Raw genomic sequence first — 26636 nt, 5'->3', positions numbered from 1 at the left:
TTTTTTTTACAGTAAAAATATGCATGTACTAAAACAATCTTGCAGTCATCAAACAAACAAATCATTAAAGACTCTGTGACCAGAATTATTATATCAATGTTTATGAAACCACCTGCTTGTAGTTCCCTCTCATAAAAACTGCATGCAAAATTCATCCAGTTTAAACACACATTGCCATCTAGTGGGGAGGAAAAGGCATTGCAAAAACCCAAGCAAATCTAAATGAAATGGGGAAAATCCAAAATTCAAGTCAGTGAAATGTTAAAACAAACCACTTTTTATTTGTTTCCTTTATCCAGAACAACCATAGAGTACATTTAGAATAAAAAATTATGTGCACTTGGTTGCTTAGGGCTCAAATTTCCCAAGTTTTGGCTCTTCTCCATCAACCGAAATCAAACACTGTAATCAATCCCATCCTCCTAAGTGGGCCAAAAACAAGAAAAACGTACAAAACTGAATTCATTGCCTTCAAAACAATTCCAGAATAACAAACTACTCAAAATAAATCACATAGTATCTGACTCACGCTATTCTCACATATTACAGTCGCACTTATATAAAGTCCAAGACCCAGAACGAACATTAACTGCCTTGGTTTTGTTTGTATTAACAAAATAAACACAACCCCCCCATTCAAGCAAACATAATCTGGAAGAATTACCCTCAACAAACAATCTATAAAAAAACGAGTCAGGAATCAAGCTGATATGCATTTGCTTATTAAGACGCATGCGCAGGTGTGACCCAACACAAAAACATGTCAGTCGATCAGTGAAATGGATCAGAAAGCAGCTCCTCATAGACATTAATACAATCCCAATGTCTGTTTCTAAACACAGTTGCATTTAAACATAAATAACAATTTTATTGCTAAATTAAGTCTGCGTACTGGCACAAGTCATGTGTTATTTCACGAGGAAATATGCTGATAGCGCAACGTTAAAATGACTTAAACTGGCAAGTAACCAAAACATACACAAATCAAACGATCTATTTTAACGTGAACCTGTTAAATTCAATAGTTCGATTCTGATCAAATCGATTACTTTTAAATACAGATTTCTGAGAAAACTGGGAGTTCGCCTCCACGCTCATTAAAACTTTGTACACAAACGGAAAAAAAAATCTACATTTAATTAGCTTCGTAATTGTGTTAGCGTTCCACTTATTTACATATCTGAAAGGAGATTAAATGTGGATGAACTGGAGAGGGGAGTTCACTCATCCGAGCCATTAGCTTGAGTTTTGTGGTCTGCGTCTTCTGAACGGTCATTCTGTGTGACAAAACAAACATGATTATTATACGTTATAAAAAAAAGTACAGTTCCACAAGTCGTATATGTATAAACATGTATATAGAGACAATTTCCTGCTTTGACTTTGTTTGGAGCTGTTTTTACAGATATGTCTTTGCTTTCACTTGCAAATGTGTTATATTTGGGGAAACAGCACTCTCGCAACCAAATAAATCACCCCTGAAGCATGTCAAAACAAGATGTGGGAAGTTGCTCTTTACATAATAGAAAATAGCATGCACTGATCTGAATCTTAAATAATCAAGTAAATGTGATTTGACCACCCCTATAGTGGCTCATACTATTGTCAATGCATGATTCGAAAATATCTACTGCTAAACACTGTACATTGTTAATTTTCCTTGGAAAAAAAGTGTTTGCATCTACATATAGTCTAAAATTAAAGTCAAATTAGACTCAGTGTGTTTTAAAGAGCCCCTATTATGGGTTTTTGAAAATGACTTTCTATGCAGTGTGTAACAGCTCTAAGTGAAGGAAAACCACCAGCTGAGGTTTAAATCTGAAAGTGCACCGTGTTTAAAACTATTGATTTGAATAAATGAATCGAGTTGGGTTCGGATCTTTTGTTTGATCACATCGACGTTGATATGGTACATCACCAAATATGTACTTTCAGTTCCGGTAAAATGTGAACATGCTTAGACTATGTTACAATGAAACTACCAAATACATTTCATTTAATGCTGAAAACCAGTTAAACCAGAAGAATATATTATTATACCTCTCCCGTAATACTCATTCGTCATTTCATTACTTTTATCCTTAACCGGCAAATCAGAATAGTTTGCACCAGCACTTTTGGTTTCGTTTTCAGAGTTGCTGCCAACTCCAGTAATAAACAGCGCTCAGTGCAAAGTGCGGGGTACAGTTCCATTTGTGTGTGGAGGGGGACTTACAGTAACTAAAGTGTTCTGTTAATCATCAACAATACATTACATTCATATTTCGTCTTACACCCGTTACATGTTTTCAATGCTTTTTTTCTTTGCTGCTATATCCGTGGTCTCTGGTCAGGGTGAGGCCAAGCCTCTCCAGCCTTACACACTCCGACTATGTAGGTTACATCAGAAGTATTAAAAATAAAAGGTAATTGAATTAAAAATACCTATTTTTTACAAATTGATTAAATCTGTCCCCTAAATACATATCAGTTTCAAACCAATTAATTACTAAAAATCAAACTATGTTACAGTTGCTTTTTGGACTTTCAAGATGCGTTTTTGCACAGAGAGTGACTTTATCAGTAAAGTTTGTAGTTTGCAGCATTGAGGATAAGCAAAAGTAAGCTTGTTCTGATGAAAAAACAACAAACATCCTTATTTTCTGCTGTGAACAAACAGAATCAGCTTCGGTGTGATTTAGCAGTTTTTGAGTACAGTTTGTCGAGACTGATAATTTAGTAAATAGTGTAGGGCTAGGCGGTATATCCAGTTCTGGGAATATGTTGATATGATTCAACAACGCGATGCAGGATTATCCAATATCTTTCATATTGATATGGTTTGAGGACACATGCACATTCTGCTGGAAACAGACCACTCCAAGGTAGCAAGCGAGCTCCACTTGCACAAATGGGCGCATGCACAAATGAATGATTCAATTCATGAGTCATACAAAAGATTTGTTCAAAATTAACGAATCATTCAGAAACGACCCATCACTGCACGCAACATGGAGGAATATGCAGTGCCGGTGTTGTATCTAAATTTGACTCCCCCTCACGCGCACCAACTTTACAGCGGTTCATCAGAAATCTTCCACAAATGACAGCTAGAATCAACGTAGAAGCCTTGTCAAATTGACAAGCAGCACCTGAATGCGTTTAAAAGAATTAAAAACGCCAAACGAATTTATATCGCATTTTGAAAATGAAACCACCTCATATTCACTGATTATAAGTTAAAAGCCCTGCGTTCTGGTCTGTTATTGCATGTTGACTTAAATACCGTTTATATTCTAATCATTTTATTTATTTATTCTGTTTAATTGATTTATTTATTTTAGCCCCTTAACTGGAAGACGTGATTTGATTTGTGTGTTTGTGCCTATAGTGTACAAATGGTTGGTGGTTTAAACGATTATTAAAACTTAAAAAAAGTAAAATAAAAAAAAACATGCACTTGTTTATTAAACTTTTTTTTTCTAATTTAATATTTCTTTGTTAGCTACTCTTTTAACAAATAACAATATAAGAATGATAATTATAATGATAATAAGAGGAAGGGGAAACCCTTGTGTTTCATTATATTTTGCTCAAAAACTGTTTAGTAAAATTTTAATAAAGGCTTTGACTCTCAAGTAACCATTTATAGGAAAATACCGGATATATATTAGTATACCATCATTCCTCATAAAAATATTGAGATATGATTTTTTTGCCCATATCGCCTAGTCTTCCTGTTACTTTGATTTGCGTTGTTTTCATCAGGAGCTCTGGGTACTAATTGTATTTTGCCATTATGTGTTAAATTCTGCGTTACAAATTGTTTAACAAATCTGAAAACATTTCAGGGTATGCACACTTTGAAGATATTTTTTTTATATATACATGAATCACATTTTACACAGTGCTGAAACAAAGAGATGTTTTGCATACGTTTGCTAAAACCCCCTGTAGCTCCTTCTTGATGGTGTCGAGGCTGGACACTGTGCTGTGGAGCTGCTGCTCAAATCTGCCCTTGCGCTGGTCTGAGGCTGTCAGTTTGCTCTCCGTCTCCCTCAGGGTGTTCTTTACATCGTCCAGCTCCTTTTGAAGGCTCCTGTTAGCAGCTTCTAGCTCTGATATATGCTTTGAATCCTCCTCTGCAAAACAAAACATATGCAGTAGTGGATAAATGCATACTCCGGATTATCAAAGCCAAGAAATTGTATAACGTCCAAAAATCTGTGGTTGTTTTTCAAGGAGGGTAAACATAAATGTAGACTAGCCTCACACATTCACGAACTGATTGGATCTTTTCAGTTATTGTGCATCCTTCATCATGCCCCTCTCATTTGAATATTCTAAAGATTTTTGTTTAAAATGGATTAAATTCATTTATTTCTCCAATTCTACACACAATACCCCATAATGACAATGTGAAAAAAGAAATTGTTGCAAATTTATTAAAAATAAAAAACCTGAAAAACCACAAGTATTCACAGCCTTTGCTCAATACTTTGTTGATGCACCTTTGGCAGCAATTACAGCCTCAAGACTTTTTGAATATGATACCACAAGCCTGGACCACCTTTCATGCTCGGTAAGGCTGGATGGGAAGCGACGCTGTACAGCCATTTTGCTGGGCCACTCAAGGACATTCACTGAGTTGATGTGAAGCCGCTCCACTGATATTTTGGTGGTGTGCTTTGGGTCATTGTCCTGCTAGAAGATGTACTGTCGCCATAATCTAAGGTCAAGAGCACTTTGAAGCAGGTTTTCATTCAGGATGTCTCTGTACATTGTTGCATTCATCTTTCCCTCTATCCTGACTAGTCTTTCAGTTCCTCCTACGGGAGTGGCTTCCGTCTGGCCACTCTACCTTACAGGCTTGATTAGTGGATTGCTGCACAAATGGTTGCCCTTCTATAAGGTTCTCCTGTAAGGTGACTGTCGGCTTATTGATCACCTCCCTGACTAAGGCCCTTCTCCCCCGATCATTCAGCTTAGATGGCCGGCCAGCTCTAGGAAAAGTCCTGGTGGTTCCAAACATCTTCCACTTACAAATGACGGAGGCCACTGTGCTCATTGGAACTTTCAGAGGAGCAGAATTATTTCTGTAAACTTCACCAGCCTTGTGCCTCCAGACAATCCTGTCTTCATGCTTGGTTTGTGCTTTGACAAACACTGTGAACCCTGTGACCTTATATTGAGAGGTGTATGCCTTTTCAAATCGTGTTCAATTAACTGAATTCACCACAGCTGAACTCCAATTAAGCTGCTGAAACATCTCAGGAATGATCAGTGGAAACAGAGTGTACCTGAGCTCAATTTAGAGCTTCACATCAAAGGCTGTGAATACTCTGAATAAGAGGCAAACACTCCAGGTTCCAAAATAAACATTTAGGTGTAAAAGCACCCTTATTTAACTTTTCTTATCTGTCTTCTTTAAAATGAGACCTAATAAAATAAACTATGCACCAAAGTGGCATTTGTTTAAGTTGAACATGTCATTTTCATGTCCATGTACAAAAAGTGGAAGTGAGTTTAGTAAGTTATGGGGTAAAACTTAAAGGTGTCAAAATGAATTGTTCCAGGTTCCATTGTTCGCAGACACAAACAATTCGGTATCGGTTCAGTAATAGATCCTAACCAGTTATTGCATTCTGATGCCATTTATTTCATATGCAGTATGTCGTGGTAGAATACTACGGGGAGGGAAAAGTGCAGAAACTCTGCACGATTCACTGTGTTGCTGGACAGTCTTTTACTGACACTGAAGTTACAGCAGAAGCCCCGATTTAATTGCTATAGAGAAAATGAAAGTAAACTCTCTCTTTCTCACGATGGCTCATATGGCCTGTTAGCGTGACGTTTCCTCTCCTCTTGGCTGTTATAGCAATACTTGTGGATCCAGACATGAGCGTGTCTGCAGTGTCACTTATCAGTGAACAGCGCCAACACGTTCACAGCCGATCTCAGCCCTTTCTGGCTTATATAAAATGTATTTTAAAATCATATTTTTAATACAAGAATTCTTGTGCTGTGAAGTAAAATATTCAATTGTTTATAGAAAGCATTGTCAATGCACCGTGAAGCTACGAGATATCGAATTGAACCGAATCGATGGCACAATAATCGTGACCAAACCAAACTATGAAACTAATGTAGGTTCACACCTCTACTCATTGTGAAGACAAAATGTGCTACAACCTGGATCTAAAAAGGAGCAACTATTATTATCCCCCCAAAAAAATAAACATAATGGGTCACTAAGGCTCACTGACCACAAATCAAACTGCACATGACAGTCATTTGAATGTAATAAAAAAAGTGTTACCCATTTTAACATCTTGCTGCATGAGCTTCTGCTCAATGTCCTCTCGTGTTTTCTCGCTCTTCTCCAGCTTCTGCATCATACTTCCCACATCCACCAGAGCTCCCTTGTAGACGATTAGACTCCCTGACTCACCGCTCTCATCTGGCTCTCGCTTGATCTTCTGGCTGGTCAGTAAAATCTGGTTACCTGTGGGCACAGAGAGTTTGTCATTGATATGTGCTCTATTGTTACAAATGAGCTTCTCAGTTTCAGTCATCCTCCTCTTTGCACACCTAAAAGGTTGTCTATGTGAGCCTCAGAGATCAGTGCGGGGCAAGGCTCATCTTTAGGCCTGTCCGTCAGCTTTCGATAATGGCACGACTCTTTAACCAAAGGTTTGTTTAACAACTTCTTCACCTGAAAGGATAGAAAAAAAACAGTCTTTTAATAAATATGCTACATTGCGTTCAATTAGAAAATTACTAGTAACACATTATATTGTGATCAGGCATGATGCAACAAACATCTCTTCCTTTTAATCAATTACTTTGATACATAAATGATACATACATACATACATATATACATACATACATATATACATACATACATACATACATACATACATACATACATACATACATACATACATACATACATACATACATACATACATACATATATATATATATATATATATATATATATATATATATATATATATATATATATATATTTTTTTTTTTTTTTTTAAACAAAATATGAAAGTTATTTTAAGCATTATTATTACATGAATATTAGTTTGAAATGGTAATAATAATAATAATACAGCCATCATCACTATTGTCCTCAACTATATCTATTATTTAAAAGAATAATTTTTAAATTTAATAAAAATATAAAAAATACTTAAGTTTAAAAAATATCCATAATATTTATTTGCATTTGTTTATAACTAATACAAAAATACATTTATTTTATGTGTGTGCACACGTATTATGATAATCAATTCAACAGTAAGTATTTATTGTTGCATGAATATTCACGATATGATTGTAACAACAAAAATGATAACAACAACAAACACCATTATCGAGAATATCTGTCATTTAATAGCATGATTGTTCAATTTACCAAAAAATTTAAAACATTTATTTCTTTATAAAAATAATAATATTTACTTGTAATTATTTATAACTGCTACAATATTACATGTCTTTTATGTGTGTGTGAGAATAGTTTATGATGATTATCAATATTATGCTAGTTCTAACAATTATTATTGCATGAATATTCATATGTTAGGGTTATAATAGTAATAATAATAATACTACAACTGTTATCATCATCAAGTATATCCGTCACTTAATGCTGAATTTGTTTATAACTGCTACAATACTACTTGTGTTATATATAAATGTGTGTGTGCGTTTGAGAGAATTTTGTATTATGATTATCAATATTATGTTAGTTCAAATTATTTTTATTATTAGTTAATTATTATTATATAATTATTTTATTATTTTACATTTTTGTATTTATATTATTATTTTCATTATTATTTAATTGTTTGTTAATGTAACAGTTATATTAGATGATGAATAGATTATTATGAATAATTATAATATGACTTTTTATTAAATTGTAAGAATTTTAAATAATATGAATTCATAATGGGTGTCACAGTAGCGCAGTGGGTTGCACAATCACCTTAAGCCAGGTTTGTACTCCACATGTCCGCTAGTTGCGCGTAACAAATGTGACATCATCACGGTGTTTGCAGAGGTTTGCTTTGGCTGCGCGCGATATGATTTCGGCTGGCGAGAGCATGATTTTTTTGAGACTCGAGCGAACAGTTTGTGCGGCGTCGCGTTTGATTTAAGTTAAATATGAAACACTTAGAAGAGATTTTGTCTGGGCTAAATCAGCTGGATTTTTTAGTAAGTGTACTTTTTTTTTTTTGCTTTTATTCTTGCCATAATAAAAAATATATATGTATCGCAACCCGTGTTCTGCTGTCATTAATATTTAATAAACTTTAATAGGTAGAACAGTCCTATATATGAACAAAAGCAAGTGACGCATCAAAGTTTGGATAAAAAAAATCTTGAATGGTTATAGAAATCCTTATAATCATTAAAATAATTTATAAAGTTATAAGTTTTTATAAGTTTTTTTTTTTTAACGCGCCCAGTCCATTTTAAGAATATCACAACAGCGAATGAGGCAAGAATAAAAGCCTCGTCCGTTTCGCGAGGTGCATGCGCAGTCAGTGGAGGTGCATGAGTATGAGTGTGAATGAGTGTGCATGCATGTTTCCCAGTAATGAGTTGGAAGGGAATCCGGTGCATAAAACATATGCTGGATAAATTGGTGGTTCATTGCAATGTGGTGAACCCTTTATTTTTTATAAAGGGACTAAGCCAAAAACAAAATGAATGGATGAATGAGTTATTAAACTCAGAATTGGTTAAATACTGCTATGCATGAACAGTAAAAAAGTGATATTGCATATTTTCTCCATGGCAAAAAATGGACAGATTTGAATCTGATGACATTTCTAAGAAATTACAATGAGTAAATGTTTTGAACTTTACAGCCCCCTTTAACCAAGAAACACTAAAACACAGAGAGCAGAAGCAGCACCTGAGCTCTGGACAGATGCAGGCCCAGTGTGTACATGATCTCCTCCAAGTCCTTCTCCAGCAGGTACCCGCAGTGACTCTGGTCGAAGTACACAAAGGCCATCAGCAGATCCTTGTTGAATGTCACCATCTGCCTTTTCTTCTCGTCCTATAGACACAGTGAAATATTAGGAAATGCCACTCTTCACAGACATTTCATGCTGCAAAAAGAGATCTGTTGTTGACTATGGAGTCAATCTCAGGCCATATATATTTGCAAAATAAAAGGAAGTTTTGCAAACAAAAACAGATGAATAAATGCAAATCTCCAAAAATCACAAAAAAAAATAGAAATAATAAAAAAATTCAACCAGTGCAAAAAAACTAAAAAGTATAATTAAAACTAAAATATTTGCAACAAAAAACGATATATTTGCAACACATGGTTATAGCACTACCTTCAAAACCCGTCTAGTCAATTGCAATGCGCATTTTGATTAGCTTTTTGGTAAATCCTGAGTTTGCGATGCTGTTTTCTCTTTGCACTTCATGTTTAACTTTGTAGCCCTGATTTGAGAAGGGGGTGGAGTCAAGGGAATTTGGGCTTTTACGGCAGGCCTGCCTCCATCATCACCTGGGCCCGGTTTTTCAAAAGGTTTAATCCGGATAAAATTGATCCGGATTTAGTAATCCTGTTTTTGTGATCCGTGATCACGTAATCCAGCTCACTTTTTGAGCCAGTTCTTCAAAGCAACATCGGATTGGATCAATCTGATCTGGATAGGAACTTTTCAGGATCACTAAATCTGGATAACCAGTGCTCAAACAGGATAGGACATCACAATGTAAAACTATAGATATGTAAAGAGTAGAATAGCATGGGGTCAATATAACTTTATTTTTATTTGAAATGAAAACTAAGAAAATTTAATAATTATTAAAATAATAATAATAATAATAAATAATAATAATAAAAACAAGAAAAACAACACCCCATCCTCTTTAAGCAGTCCGCTCATTTGAGACCTACAACACTGTACATTGAGGATATTTATAATAAGTTTCAAATATAGATGTAAATAAAAAAAGACTTAATGTCAAAAACTCCACAATAAGTTCTGACTTCCTCATCTGATGTGGAGAGAGCAGCTTGTCTGAGCGTAGCCTTTAGGAGGCGGATCTCAAGTCATTGGCTAGGTTAGCTGCAGTTTGTTCAGAGTCAGTTGTTTCTCTGCCAGATGAAGCTGTGCTTCTGCCCTTTCAGTCTCTTTTTGCAATTGTTGAAAGAGATTTAAAAAAAATCAGTCATTGCCATTCTTTGCATTTTTTTTATTCTGTAATCATTGCATGCATCACTAATAAATATTTTAAAAAGAAAAACATTTTCCATTGTGATGAATATATCTATCAATTAGTAAAAGAATAAAATTGATTGTTTTTGGTCAGTTTTGAAAGCTGTTTGGGGGATTATTTTATGAGGCCAAACTCTTTCTACTTTGCTGTAGGCCTATACTGAAAGACTGAACACGTTAAAGCCAATAATCACTATAGCCTGACAGATGAACAAATAAAATGAAAACCTTATGAATAAATAGTATATATCGTAAGATACTGTATGATCCAAAAATAGTATTATTTAATACATTTTTTAAGTTTTCATTACATTTTGGGCATGAAATCTACGCTAAAACCACCCTTCTGATGGGATCAGTTTAATCCAGGTTCTTTGGATCAAAGTGATCCAGATCCTACAAAAAAGGTCTGAAAAACCCAAAGTAAAGGTTTGATCCGGATCAAAACCAAGATTGGATTATGTGATCTAATCCGATTATGTAATCCGTTTTTTCTTTTGAAAAACCCATTTTTAAGATTTGATCCAATCCCTTATCCAAAATCTTAGTGGATTACTTTTGAAAAACCGGGCCCTGGAGACACTGTATCATGCCTGTCATAAATGCCCAAGTTCTCTTTTAACCTTTGGTTTGCTATAAAATTTTTATTGCAAATTTTTTTTTGCTTTTTTGCCCTGCTTGATTTTTATTTAGTTTTTTTTTTGTTGTTGTAAATTTCATTATTATTTCTCAAAAACGTATTTTCACTTTGCGATTTTTGGAGATTTGCATTTATTTATTTATTTTTTTGCTCAATACTTTATTTTTGGTTTGCAAAACTTTCTTTTATTTTGCAAGTATATATGGCCCGAGATTGACTCCATAGTTGACTTACTTTATCTTTAGATGACCTGTCTTTAGACTTCCGGTCGTCTCGTCGGTCGTCTCTTCTGTCCCGGCCATTCGAGTCTTCATCATCTTTATCTGAGAAGCACAAAGGATCAGTTTTGACTTTTTAAAATCATAAATCACCTCAACTGGCCTTACGTAGGGATCATTTTTAAGCCAGCTGAAAAACTTGTAGTAAGATTGGTGTGACTTTCTCTTCAGGTTCATTAGGTTTCTATAACAGCATTGGTTGCGAAAAGCTTTTTTTATAATCAGACTATTATCAGTGAAATAGTCATTTAGTTGTGCAATGTTAAACTAGATTAAAAAAAGATGCTTAAATTGATGCAACACGAGAAAACAACAACTGAGAAGCAACATTGAAAATCCATAGGAAATATTTTGTGGCAAAATAACTATTTTAAAAATGCGATTTAATGTAGTACTTCTTTTCAATGTGTGACACACTTTAAACTTGATCTCAATCCCACAGTATGTTTCTTTGATTTTGAACAGCGCAGATCTTACACATGGTGAGGTTATAATGGTATAAAGGTTTACTGGAAATGCCTGGACTGGTTAATCCAAATCCAGCTACCATGCATAAGGACAACTCAGGATCAAATCTGACCTAAAGAGGTGTGCATGAATAGTTGAATATCTGATATGCAGTGATTATTTAAATGATGAAAACACAATTTGAAGTTCGCTAAATATTTCTTTGCTGGCTGTAAATGAAGTGAATCCATTATAGATACAGACTACATTGACATGTACATTCATAATATGTACATGTTCATTTTGGTTAATTTTGCCAATCGACAACTGCCACTCGTTAACTGAAAATTAACGATTAACTGGTCAGATTAATATTAAATGATTATTTAATAAAAATATATTAATTATTGACGTGTCTATTTTGTGTCCGACACATTAAATATTGCATGTAAACTACTGATTTATTTTAACATGCGAACAACAGCATACAGAACATCTTCACACACTGCAATGTTTCCAACTGCGTAAAAAAAAGAATAACCTAAATAAAAAGAATAAAATAAATAGGTCTGCCCTAAATATTTTTCGCTTATATGACAAAGTTGGATTACAAAGCAAAAACACTGACTGAATTCTTTTTAGCAACCAGCATAGGCTTTTTGTTTAATCATATGATTTTTTTCTTCCGTCAAAGAAAAATAGCAGGATACCTTAAATTAATAGCTTCATGGAAAATATGCATTTAATTATTGCTCCACTGTTATTATCATATCACAAACCTCTGTCAACATTTATATAAGTCATTAGTTTAAAGATTATGTCCTGAGCGTCTGGTTTCACCTTAGAGCTTGTGTGCTTTGTGTGCTCACTCAGGGTTAACGTGTGCGCTGCACGTTATGAAAGACAATGACAAGGCTCGTATGTTGACTTTTTGTAAAATATAGGCTACTATAGCATACAACTATTATGTTGTCCAAAAATGATATTGCATAAATTTGCATAAATGTTTTATAAGCTGTAAAATTAAAAATTATACCAATATTAACAGCAACACTGGCACAGTACCCAGCTGATTCAGTCATTGCCTAGTGACAAAAATAGCATGCCGCTTCTAATTTTCTTGTCAGCAAAAAGGCAATGTGGTGCCCCTCCTGTTTTTAGCACGCATAAGTGCATTCAGTGTGTGATCAGTCCCTGAATCACCTGCGTATTGTGTGCGAGTGTTGCTGTTGTTATAATTGTAATTTAAAAGTCATGCAGCTCTGAATAACTTAAACAGCGACCACTAGTCTCTCCTCCATCTTTAAAAATTCTCCTTAGTCGTCTTGACAACACAAACACTGCTGTCACCTCAACGGAACACCCACCTCTGCTTTGATTTGATTGAAGAATGAATAATGTAACACTTTTTCTGCTCAGAGTTGACTTTATTTCATCTGCGAAATGCTCGCAGCCATTAATAAACCATTCAACAGATGCGCCTCTCAATGCAAAAAGCACGATCGCTGTGATTGGCCCTTATGCAGCCAAACTTTTAAAAAATATCAAAAATATTTTTAAATCATTTAACTGATACCATTAATAGGTTAAAAACGCACCCTTTCGGTTAACGGTTAATCGGTTATTATGAGCATCCCAAATTTAAGATTTAATTATTAAAATACTGGATATGAATATTTATTTGATATGGTAATAAAAATGATAATACCATTATCATCATTGAATATATATTTATTATTTATTATGTATATGTTTTTAATATGTATTAGATTTAGATTTTGAAAACTACCCCATAATTTCCTCACCCTTAAACTATCCTATATGTATATAACTTTCTTTTGCCAGATCACTGACTTTCTGCGTCCACTGAATGCGAATTCTAGATTTTTGTAACAAAAACAATTGGTCCGCTTTATAATACATGCGTTAAACCCTTATCAGCACATGGATTAAATTTGACAAAGGTTTTACGCACTTTTGAAAGCTTAAAATCTGACCACTACTCAACACCATTATGCAGCATGAACGAGCCAGGATAAAATGTTAAATTACTCCAGCTGTGTTCATCTGACAGAAGAAAGTCAAATACACTGAGGATGGCTTGAGGAGGAGTAAATTATGGGGTAATTATTTGAACTAATTATGAGTAATAACTGTGCAGTTTAACTGAACTATTGCTGGGATGTATGACAATATTCCAGTTAAACATTATCACATGCAGAGGTGGAAAAAAAAAACAAGCATAAAATTAGATTAGAATTTTAGCATCCATTTCTACCAAGACCTGGAAGGGATGTGATGTTGGGTAAAAAATGGGTGGGAGGAAGAAAAAAAAAAAGAGTGATAGGAAAACAAATATAAGTTTTTTGCATTACCTTGCAAAGATGTTTTGCATTCCTCGAAAACACAAACACTTCCTGTGTACTTCATACATGTCAGCCCTCCTGTTTTTGCCACGATTCTCCTGTATTTTACCATTCTATCCTTCTATCATGCTATCATTAAGAATTTTCCCATATTTCCCCCCTATTTTTAATCTTGAAAGCCCGCTGAAATCAATATAGAAATGTCTGCATTAACTTTCTATTCATTAAAGCTGTGCATCAATCGTTGCCTTTCATATGCAACCTTTGAATCAGTGAAAGCATGTATTAGCGCTGACTGACCGACACGTTTCGTATGATAAACTGAAGAAACTTCTGTACACGCTATTTAAAGAAGAGCTAATGTGCAGGACAGTTTGGGATTCGGGTGTATGTTTAAACAGAAAAATACGCTTGATAATATGTAAACATGTCTGTCCTGCGTTTTTTATTTTAAACACAGCTACTCTTCTCTTAAATGAGCATAACCAGTTAATCGAATGCTTTCATTAGCCTAAAGATCTTTGCATTTTTACACTGACACATCTGTTATCAAACAAAACAAGAGATTCATTTGCTGCTCTTCACTTGTTTGATAACAGAGGTGTCACTTTAAATGGCATGAAGGAGCACAAAGTAACACTTTTTGGTTTTAGTCAAATAATAAACAGAGTAATGGGGTTAGACAAACCATTTGTTTTTTGTTTTTTTTTACCAACAACACACATGCCTCCTACAGATGAGCACTAATTGTATGATCACGGGACTTATGGTTTCTGTGCAGTATTGCAAAAAAAATGCCAGAAGTAAAATGTTTACTATTTAACCCAGCTGCGAAGCAAGTTGTAACAGACAGAGGGTTAGTTGTAAAACATGCTTATAAAGGTAGATTTTACACAATTTAATAGAAATTCGGTTTACTTTAAATAGTTAAATGTTTAAATGCTATATTTCCTCAGTACTTAGCTCAATTTATTTTTTATTCTACATAGCACAGCATGCTTATTTATTTACTAGATTAACACATTTGGATTTATTAAGATTATTATGCATTATATTTAATTACATTAATTACATTATATTTAATTACAAAATGTATATATTTTTGTCTATTAAAAATATTTTCTGTTAAAAAAAAAAACATTTTATTAAAAAAGTTCCCAACATTACTTACAAAATTCAACAATTATTTTGTTAGTTTAATTGGTGTTCAACACCCTGTTACAACTAACCCCGCCTAGTACATTTTCCTATTACTCAGTTTTTTTTCCTCCCACCCATTTTTCCCCACCATCAAGTGCCTTCCAGGTCTCCATACATTTCTAAACTGAACTAAATGTAGAGAAGCCAACTTTCATCTGATCACATTTATATGCCTGCTTTTCTCAAGATGAAAAACTCAAGAGCTAAATGCGACTCGCTTGCTTGCTTTGTGCTCTTCAGACATTATTTTTGTTATGCAAATTATTATTTCTAGACGATTTTAAATGTTAAAAATATAGAAAACATGAGCTCATTGTAAAAATGCCTTATAAATGCATATAGAAATATTATCAAAAAATAATGCCTTATTTATAGATAACGTCCTTCTCATAAAACCTAATTTAAACAAAAATTATTTGTTTAAATATTTAAATGTAATATAAAATAAAACACATTTATCCCTAATCAAAACTTTTCTTTGAATTCAGCTATATTATTTCAACAGCCCTACCATCGTCATCATAATCGTCTGCATCTTCTGCCTCCAAAGGATCGTATTCATCTGCATTGTTGTTGCTGCTTCCATCTTCATTATCGTCGTCATCTTTGGATTCTTCTCTCTTTATTCCTCTCTCCTTTTCCTCATCCTTTATCCCGGAAACACAAATTGAGTGGCTTACTTTTACATTCATTTAAGATAACACCTAAAGATCCAATTCACACTGAAGTACGTCCTCACCTTCCTCTTGTCATCTTCCTCTCTTATTCTCTTTGTGACCGGCTCTCCATTGTCTTCATCTCTTTCTTTCTTTATATCCCTTCTTTCTGCCTCTTTTTTAGCTCTCTCTTTTTTGTCCTTCTTCTCATCCTTGGTTGGAAGAGAAGCGAGAGCTTTGTAAATCCTGTAGCCGAAGTCTCGTTGAAGCATTTCGTTGAACAATTCAGCAAACAATGACACCTGAAACAGAACAAATGACCAGTGCTGTTTATGCCTCGTCGCGGCCAGATATTAACAATTGTTTTCTCACCCAGTGATAAGCACAGTGAAGTAAAGCACAGATAAGCAAAATTAACGTTAAAGTGAGCCGCGTTCGTCTGACAGGTCCATTTGCGCTAGCACCCTCCCAATGGATATTGGATAAGAAACATAAAACTACCTCATTGAAACTTCAAGTGATTTTTCAAGAGAAGTTAAAAGCCTACAAGTCTTTGGATGCCAACAAGTTTGTTCTGTGTGGTCATGTGCAAGAAAATGTTCCATGATTACCACATTCAAAACTTTGTAGTGCTAAAAACCGAGGTTCTGCCTAGCCATAGACAAGGAAAGACAACAGAGCTATACAAGGCCTGGGTAATCACCAACAACTGCATTCTGACAGCAAAATGCACCTGTTCTACAGGGTATGTAAATTTCCATTTTTACATTTCATTCTAAGCATTCAGTGTCCACAGTTTAATTCACCATATTTAACTGTTTTTGCTGAAATTATTGCTGCAATCCAAAACGAGTAATGTGTATGATTCAGCATAGCGAGAACTTACCTGACATAACATGAGAGTCGAGCATGTTTAATTATGTCCTCACTCCATACAGCTATTGTGATGGCTGTTAGCCAAAGACGTCTGCAGTTGGCATTAAAAGCAGTGTGGTGTATGGTAAAATTTCAGGTTTTAATTTTTGACTTTCGAATTTGGCATCCTACCGCACAACATGACATGTTTGCTATTGCAACTATTCTTTTTTGCGCGGCTGAACCCGTGTGATGTCATGTGTGACATAGGTTGGTAATTCCTCTATTGGATCAGCACTGTAAATATTGCAACAACATAATGTGGACTAAAAACCTTCAGCTGTTGCTGCAATTTCAAAGTGCAGATATGGTGTAAACATCCCTTTATCACATTCAGTTAAGTTTAATTTAAACAATTAAAAGCATATTAGCCATTAAGCAAAATCACAATCTCTTTAAGAGAAATATGCTTAAGTGCTCTCCTAGGCTTCAGGTAAACACCATGTGGACGCTTCCCTGCTTCAGCCTATATAACCCGGTGAGCAAAAAAACAATGCAGTCCTCTGTAGCAGCAATAGTGTTGTCCCGGTACAGAACATTAAAAACGTCCATTTCCCGCTAACATGTAAGTGCTGCTGAGTGTGTTCTTAAACACAGCTGATTTGCCATATTCACCAGTGCTTAACAGAAATGACTGTGATTGGCCTTGAAGGTCCTCAGTTCACCACTCTTTACCGAGTGCAAACACAAATACAAGGACACTTGCACGCGTACGTGTTTTGTTTGCACTCGGTAAACATTGGTGAAGTTCAGTGAACTGATGACCTTCATGCCTTATCATTTCTGTTGAGCATTGATCAAAACTATGGCAGGTCAGCAATGTTTAAGAATACGCTAAACAGTGCTTTAATGTTAGCTGGAAATTACATTTTTATAAATTTCAGTACCGCATTTCAGTATCATGTCACGTTTATATACTGAAAGAATCAGATTAGTTATCAGTTTTAAAATGGCATTTAAAACGTGTGTTTGGAAAAGAAATTTTTAGTGCCATTTGCCTTAACTTGGAAGTAAAAATGAGCTCTGATATCCCTTTTTATTTTCACTATGCATTCAGAAAGGACCTTCGGGTCACTCGGAAGGTGGTGAAATTATAGATTTGTGTCACTTTCTCTACGCTGATGTGATATACAGCTTGGTACACAAAGTCCCTGTGTTACTCAGGCAATACTTCCGGGTTTCTTCCCACCGCAGCCTCGATTTTGCTTTTGAAGGTTCAAGAATCCATGGAGTACTTTTTTGGGGATTTTAACAGATTTGTGTGTGTTGAGCATAAGCCAAGACAACGTTAGCCCCTTACAGCTTTAATTGTGGGGAAACTGGATAATTTTGAGCTTTTGTCAGCTAATTTAAGCTTCCAGGATTAAAAACATTTTTGTCAAGCTAGAAGAACTAATTATTAGGTGAGACACGGGTTGTATATGTCTGTTTCCATGATTCACGGGGTTTGCTGCATTTTTTTATCCGCAATGCTGTCAAGGCGATACAGCATTTTTGCCGGGAAAGCTGTATGAGAATTGGAGAATTGCGGACTTTGTCTTTAATCAGTTGAGTTTGTTACAGTCTATGGTTCGTTTTTCAGACACATTCATTCCATCCATCCATAATCACTTACAATGTTGTAAAAATAAATATGTTGCTAATTATATATACTTATATGTTGTTGCAAAACAAATTTAAGTTATCACAACTATTCTTACACTGGCTATTTAATTTACAATACATTAATATTACCTATACTAAATAAAAGTGGTGTAAAGTACTATGTTAAAGTACTAAGTTGTTTTAAAAATATGTACTTTTACTTACATTTTTAGTGCTGTATTTGTACTTTTCCTTTGCTACTTTCCTTAAACCTGCAGTGACTACTTTATTTTTTCTTGTCTATGGGGATTAGAAGATTCAGTCCTGTTATTCCTGTCCAATCAATTTGCACATAGAAGGCAAATCGTATAATGAACTTCCTCAAGACATCTGCGATTTATAATTGCAGCAAACTGTTTGGAAGCATTAAAAGTGTGTAAGAAGATCCAAAATCTTTACACACATTGATCCAGAGACTGTTCAGATGCATGTCACTGATGAGAAGATGACAGATGTGTACTATATGATGTGCAAAATTGCCATAAACACCCAGAAAGCACAAGACGTAAACATGGGTTGTGGGGACATTGCATTTTGTTTGATGAAAATCGCATTGACGTCAGAACTCAACGTCACTGTCCGACTTAAAACCAACCAAATATCAACGTCTAATGATGTTACAGCTTGACATTATGTGAATGTTATCACTATAACGTCTATCAGACGTTAGGTTTTGGTTGCCATAGCTGATGAATAAATGTCAGTATTAGACATCAGTATGACATTGGTTTAAAATGTTAGCTCGATGTTGGATTTTGGTCACTTTCTAACAACCTAAAATCAACAACATTTGACGTCGTTATTGGACATCAATATAAAGTTGTCCTTAGATAGTGGCTAGACATTGAATATTGGTCATCTGACGCCACAACCTAAATCTAACCTAATATCAACGTCTAATAACGTTGTGTGCCTGCTGGGCAATAACTAGATGCACACATTCACATATTACATGTAAATGCATCAGCTTTTTACAGTGTAATACTCACTACTCTTGAGTACTTTTGAATGGTCTACTTTTTACTTATACTTTGAGTAATATTTATAACAGATACTTTTCCTCTATTTGCACTACATTTTTAGGCAAGTAATGATACTTTTACTTGAGAATGATTTTTCAGTACTTTTTCCACCACTGCTGAATACTGCACAAAACAAATGTAATTACCACAAATTTGATCTGTACTGTGATATGACACTTTTATGGCTTAAGTATCATGATATGTATTGTATCAGAACATAATCATCAAATAAAAGTACCATTTTTAATAACACTTTAAAGTGAATCTTACCTCAAAAGAGTGCTCTTTATTATCCTCCAGCCGGTAGTCCAGCAGCACACTCAAGGACATGATGCTGCAGTCAAATTTGCCATTTTTGGCAGCCCAGTTGGGGTGTACAATAATGGTAGGCTCATCTGGCAGAACATAACGTCTCTCTCTGCGCTGGCGTTCCTGCTCCTCTTGACGCTTCCGCTCCTCCTCCTGAAAAGAAAGATTTGATTCAGGTTCATATGCGTTTGATTGGTCAGGATGCCTGTAAGAGCGCAATACTCTGATCTGCTCTCACCTCTCGGTCATCCTCCAGCCTGCAGGACTCGTCCTCCTCCACACTAGGAGGTTCAGGCTTCTCAGGCTCCTTTGACTCCTCTACCTGCTCCTCCACCTTCAGCTGCTTGGTGAGGCGAGCAATCAGCTGCGACTTCAGCCCTTTGGAGCTCAGTGAACGGCTCTCCAACTCCTTACGCAAATCACTGACCTGTGAGAAAATGTGATTCATGGGTAAATATTTGCCGATATTCAATATTTCAATATATTTTGAAAATAAACATGCACAATATTAATATCGTGATAATAGTAGTATAATAATATCGTAATTTGCAGTGGTGTTCATAAGAGCCTCAAATGCTTGGAGACTTCATTGGTTGTGAAAAAATAAATAAATAAATAAAAAACAAAATCAAATACTGACAACAATAGATAAACATACTGTACATCAGGGCTATTCAATTAGTTTGTCATGGGGGCCGGTTCATGAAAAGCACCTCAAAGGAACGGCCGAAGAGATAAGACTAGCTATATGAGTGATAACACAACTGCATATAAGAGCCCATATGCTGTATTTTTCCTTAAGACACCCACATTAGATTTTTCTACATTAAAATGTTAATATATTGTATTTTGAAACTGCATAATATCAGTGCATTGTAAAATAGTCTTCTTTTTTTTTTTTTTTTTTACAAACATTCAAATGTTGTATGTCAGAGCAAAACAAAAGCAGTGCATTGCTGAAGCAGGCTTTTTTTACATTCAAACACATTCGTATGTTATTTTTAGAAATGTATAACAATTAGGGATTTAGATGTTATTATTAATAACTATGTGCATATGTCTGTTTAAACACACCCAAAACCCAGACTTTCGGTCCGCTTCAAATCACGTGTACAGAATGTGATTGGGATACAGCGTCTATTTATCACTATGGAGTGCGTCAGCTGACAGTCACGCACCGTTATATGATTGTTTTGAGGATTGCATATGAAGGGGAGACGGCATCTGTAATGAAAAGGAAGGGAATACCACCGTTTTTATATTTATTTCAAAGTGTTATCATGCCTAAGCAAAGCGAAAGCACAGACCAGACTCACGTTTAAAGGTTCACGAAACCCTTGAGTACTTTTTTATTTTTTTAACAGATTTGTGTGTGTTGAGCATCAGTTAAGACAATGTTAGCACCTGTTAGCTTAAATTGTGGGAAAAACTGGATAATTTTTAGCTTTTGTCAGCTAATTTCAGCTTCCGGGTTTAAAATCATTTTTGGGGCGGGATCAAAATCGGCGACGTACCACAGACATGCAAGTGCAAAGTTGACGCGTCGGTTTTTCATTATTATTCATAGCGGAGTTTTATTCTGCTATGAGAAGAGCTTGCTTGTTAATTATTCATAACTGCGCGTGCTTTCCGAAGGCAAGGCAGACCTGCCAGTGCCAAGCTGTGAGACACGGACCCATGGCACGCTGTATTTAGTCGTTCATTAAGGGTCGAATGTGTTTGTTTTCATAATTCACGGTGTTTGTTGCATGTTTTTTTCCCGCGATGCTATCAGGGCCGATACAGCAAGGCTGTGTGTGTGCAGCAAGCATTTTTGTTGGGAGAGCTGTACGAGAATTGGAGAATGGCGGACGTTGTCTTTTATCAGGGGTTAGTTCACATTAGTTCACTGCTGTGTTTGCCTAATCCTCTAGATTACCAACAGGCCTAATGGTTAAAATAGACAAGGCAAGAGACCTGCTGCACTGAGTCTGCATTCAGACCTATGATTCAGACCCAGGGATTGCGGGAAAAGTCCTCATTTATAGTGTTTATATGAACATGATTTTCTTTATAATGATATAAATTGGGGTTGTGTGTATGAAATTACAAATAACAAATGTAGCAGGGCATTAAATTGTTATTTATTTTTTTGCATTTTGACTTTGTAAACTATAAAATCATGCGTCTCCTCACGGTTTGTGTCTTATTTTGTGAACCGACAAACAACAGTTGTTCGCTCCCTCCTTCTCCCCTGCTGGCCACGCCCACTCCTGCCCTTTGCTCGCAGAGCTCCATGCCCATTATCATGCATCATTTGAAAAAATTCTGAGGTAGACCTGAACCAAAAGTGGGGGGGGTGTCATGACCTTTTAAGAGCAAGGGGCGGTCCCTGGTGGTTCGGCGGTATGGGTTGCGTATAGGGAGGCCACCCTTCAAAGAAAGACTAAAAATACGGGAGAATCCCAGGAAAAATGGGAATATTGACAGGTATGGCGTCGTGCAAGTCGCTCCCTCCATTGGAAATTACAAACTGACACCCTAAGCTTATTGGCATTCCTTCCAAGGCGCGCTTAGCAGACACAGTTTAATAAAACTATAGGGCTTCATACCAAAACTTTTTTTATCATTATTGACAATGGTGTTTGGTCAATAAATATCAATACTGATTTTATTGCCCAGCCCAGTATTTTAAAGTGTCAATAAAAATTATAGGAGCCCACAAATAGGAATACAGAAAAAACAGATATATTACAAAAATCTCACCTTCATAGATTTAGGATCAAGTTTAGACCAGTGAGTTGGTGTAGTGACTTCCTTTGAATCATCTTCATCCTTATCCTCCTCCTCCTATGGGCGTGGTGTAAGAGAGACAGGGAGAGAAAAGATAACAGCGTGTTAACACACAACTCCTGGACGCTGACGTTTTCTGAAACAAAAGCTGATCCGTGCAAGAAGCAAGGTCACAACTGTCTCTCATTGTCTCCTCCTACTGAGCTCTTGATTGGGTAAAAAAATTATCCACTGCTAGGATACACGGAAGCTCTCTAGCTTTCAGAAACAGATCCATACCCCACTCATCAGCCAATCAATGCCAGTTCTGTGGAATACAAAAAGATAATCAATGACAGTGGGTTCAAGAGATGGACATGGGACAGATGAGAAGGTCTCCAAACCCTACGTCTACGTTTACTTTTTTGCCCACTCTTTTTTTTTTAGCTCCTTTCCTTAAAACACCTAGCCAGAACTGTCCTGGGATAAAACAATCTCCCTGGAAAATCACATCCACAAAAGGTCTAGACACAGCGTCCAATCAGAGAACAGCGTAAATAACATAATAGTAATAAAAAAAAGAGACAGACAAGAGACAGAACTCAAAAGAGAGTTCGGGAGATATTGAATACTGAACAGGAAACTTAAAAAAACACACACACAAATATCAAAAAAACACAACTGGCTCTCCAGATTCCAGCATTCACTTCCCAATTGGTCTCATAGACTATTGCATCGAAATCAAATCTGATGGATTACATTTGGACATGTAGCGTTCTCTCAATCAGGCCGGAGCTGGAAGCTGTTTTGCCAGTTGCAGTAGGTGTCATAAAGTAGGACCTAAGCTCTTCCGCTGTGTGTGAGACTGCGTGACAGAGGGAGAGCAGGAGGAAATGGGGTGGAGGGTCAGGGATGAGACAGGGATGAGAGGAAGAGGGATGGTAAAAGTGGGTTCTGTATGATGCCTGTGATACTTGTCTGTTTCTTTCTGTGCTTTCTGAGTGTTTAGCTTGTCTATTCCTGTGCCTGTGAGAAGCGGAAATGAGAAGAGAGGGATTAGCGTTCAGTGCCTGTTCTCCATCAGCCTCCTTCCGTTCAGCCAAGAGTTTCTCTGCCAGCTGCTCCTTGAGTCCACGGGACAGCTCCTCCCACTCTGAGCGGGTAGGAAGACAATGCCAAACATCCGGGAGAAATAAAACCACTGTCTCCACATGTGCGGGGACTGTCCGCCCTTTGTGAGTCTCCTCAGGGCGGTGATAGCGTATCTCTGCAAAACGATACCTGTCGCAAAGGAAGAAGCGCGTTGGAAAGAAACATTCTGTGAGACATGTCCCATTTCCCCCAACACACACACACGCACACAAACACATACAAAAAGCAGTGATCCCCTCGACCCCCCGAATGACACACGCATGAAAATACAGTCTGTGTAACTCCATGGGGGTTTCTCAGGGTGAGCGGCAGCCACGCATCAGGGAGGTCGACAGACAATATCGACAGCTAAAAAAACAAATCAACAACAAAACAAAACAAAAAAGACCCTCCCCCTGCGCCAGGCCCCTCCCACCGGCACCCGTCAATCTCAACCGGCTGCTCGTGAAAGATCGCGAACGAACCCCCGGGGGTGTGAGAGAAGGACAGATTCAGACACAGTGAAAGCAAGTTAAATATGTAAGATATTTAACACAAGGCAAAGGTCAGAGAGAACAGAAAGTAACGATGGCGGCGGCGGCGACTCCTCTGGCTCTGCTCTCGGAGCAAAAGAATCAATGCATTCACCACATATATAGATATAGAGGCAGGACTGCCACACACATTAGCATAAACATTGCAAAAAAATAACAAATCATGAACACAAAAAGCTTCAAACATGTCAGGAGATACACTGCTGTGTCAAAACCATGCAGCGGGTCACAAATATTTGGATGTTGGGTCTGCTGAGCCTTTTTCATAAATATATTTTTATATATTAAAAGACGAACATATGGAGATTACAAGGAGACGCGTCGACACAAACCGCAAAAGGAGCTGTACTTACCACTGGGTGCATAAACTCAGATCAATGCCTGTCAGAGCCTTACAACAACGTACAGCTGTCTTTATAAGGACTGAGGCATCGTGTTCTGGGTCGGCCCCATCCAAAGAGGGAGACCAGTGACCCCCGATGGCCATGGCCTCGTCCTTGCCCCGCATCCCCACCAGGAACTGAAAACAGAGGAGTTTGAAATGGGTTACCATGCTGGGAGCGATATGAAGATGGAAAATGTGGCAGACACAGGGAGAGACCACATCAGATGAGCTTATTCCACACAGCAAAGCGTTCAGCAATGGAATAGGACAAAGACATCACAGTCAGCTCCCCGACACCATTACAAAACCCCCACATCAAACACAGGAGTGGACAACATTGTTTATGTCAAGAAGTGCAAGAGTGAACACAATAGTTAATAGTTTACAACTGCAGGATCGTGAAAGTAAGAATCCTATTCAGAGACTTCATAGAAAAACTGAACAAGTAAACTTGTATATACACATTTCAGATATTTAATGTTTTTTATGTATGTGCTTAAATGTAAAAAAAAAAAAAAGATATATATATATTTGCTGTGGGCAGGGGAAAATCAAATAATACAAAAACATTTCATATCGCAGCCCCTTGCGATTACCTAATTGCAACATTTAAAATTGCGTTTGCAATTTGATTTCGATTAATCGCACAGCCCTAGAGCAGATACAGACAAAAAAAAAAAACTAAAGTGATTTAAATTACATGATTAAATTTCTTCAGTCACTTTATAACCCTTTACTACCCGACTAAGAATAAAATATGTTTGGATTGCATTTCTTAAATCCTTAATGTCGCTAGTTAACACACAATGCATTTTTTTCAACACATCCCATCATTTCTAAAATATCAACCTCTACCAAATGGTTTATATGTCGGTTTATTGTAAAAGTACCTGAATTAATACATATACTAAATCATCTTTATTTTTTGAAGTATGCCATAAAATATTTCAGATTCTCATTTAACATGTTTTCTGCCTTCTTCATCTCTGGGGGCTTTTTCATTTTATTCATGACAATTTGCATTAGTATAATGTTATTATTATTAGCAGTATCAATTATGGTATGCATATTTATATTTGTTTTATTAAAAACAAGCTAAGATTTGCCCACCTGTCTGGTTTTGGACCATATGGGGCATAGCATGTGTATTCGGATATAACTTCATTATTATTATTATTGGATAAAAGTTTTTTGACCACACTTCGTTATTATTGTTTATTTATTCGTTTGTTGGAAATTAGAACTGAATTTAGAAATAGTTTTGAAACAAATCTTTGCACTTAACATACAAAATTAATTATGTAGGCTAATGGATGTATTGTGCGTACAACACGTTTCCTTATTCATGAAAGAGAGTGAAAGTAAAGAATGAGGAGGTTTATTCTCTAATTCTCTCACTGCAGATAGTAAATAGTAAATGCGCTATGGTGCGACGCAGCTGACTCTTAAAGAAAATGGGAGATGAGACTCTGACTGGTTGATTCTCAAAACACACCCATAACTCATTAAGAGAATAAGCTCAACCCTGTTAGACCATGCGCCGCGACGCAAAGCGGATTTTTCCATCCTTAAAATAGCAAAAGTTAATTCTAAAAATCCCCTAATGCTTTTGCGCACAGCTCTTTGGACTTTGTGTCTAGATAGTTAAAATAGAGCTCTTAATGTTGTGATTTATTTCAAAGCTGGCTGCTTTGGCTCAGCTCAAGCCAAGGCTTAGTTCTCATTATGGAGGAACTGATGAAGAAACTCAATGGGATACTAGCAGTCAATGCTATGCTCTAGTAGCTAAATAACAGCAGAAAACCACAAAAGTAATAAAAAACAATGTTGTCCATTCCTGTGAAACTGCTACCACTGAAGTGCAAAGCAAATGCCATTGAAAAGCCCACAAGTTAGTGATTACATATAATGCAAGCTTATTGCACAAACCCAGCTGCATTTGGAGGAGTAATCTGGAGAGCCGTACCTTGATGAGGCGGGCAGGGTGCTGGAACGAGTCTCTGAGCTCGGCTGGATCTTCTGACAGAGCACATGACTTATGATACAGCTCATCTAGACTGGGGTTGGCCAACAGCATCACCTATA

At 36.3% G+C, this 26636-nt stretch overlaps 1 protein-coding gene across 5 annotated transcripts in view; it reads right to left on the bottom strand.

The window, feature by feature from the left end:
- Positions 1–257: 257 nt before the first annotated feature.
- Positions 258–26636, bottom strand: part of ccar1 (cell division cycle and apoptosis regulator 1) — a 58832-nt gene continuing 32453 nt past the window's right edge. For all 5 annotated transcript variants that reach the window (NM_001145599.1, XM_005156651.5, XM_005156652.5 and 2 more), the window contains 14 exon segments: positions 258–1277; positions 3916–4121; positions 6299–6484; positions 6571–6694; positions 8924–9070; positions 11128–11216; positions 15696–15831; positions 15924–16142; positions 19692–19883; positions 19969–20157; positions 22476–22559; positions 23552–23762; positions 24520–24686; positions 26518–26631. In NM_001145599.1, the coding sequence (NP_001139071.1) occupies positions 1221–1277; positions 3916–4121; positions 6299–6484; positions 6571–6694; positions 8924–9070; positions 11128–11216; positions 15696–15831; positions 15924–16142; positions 19692–19883; positions 19969–20157; positions 22476–22559; positions 23552–23762; positions 24520–24686; positions 26518–26631 (2121 nt within the window). In that variant the 3' untranslated portion in view covers positions 258–1220.

The sequence above is a fragment of the Danio rerio genome, chromosome 13 (assembly GCF_049306965.1).
Source record: "Danio rerio strain Tuebingen ecotype United States chromosome 13, GRCz12tu, whole genome shotgun sequence".
NCBI lineage: Eukaryota > Metazoa > Chordata > Actinopteri > Cypriniformes > Danionidae > Danio > Danio rerio.
The sequence above is the reverse complement of the archived record's forward strand: the minus strand, read 5'-3'. Positions and strand labels throughout refer to the sequence as shown.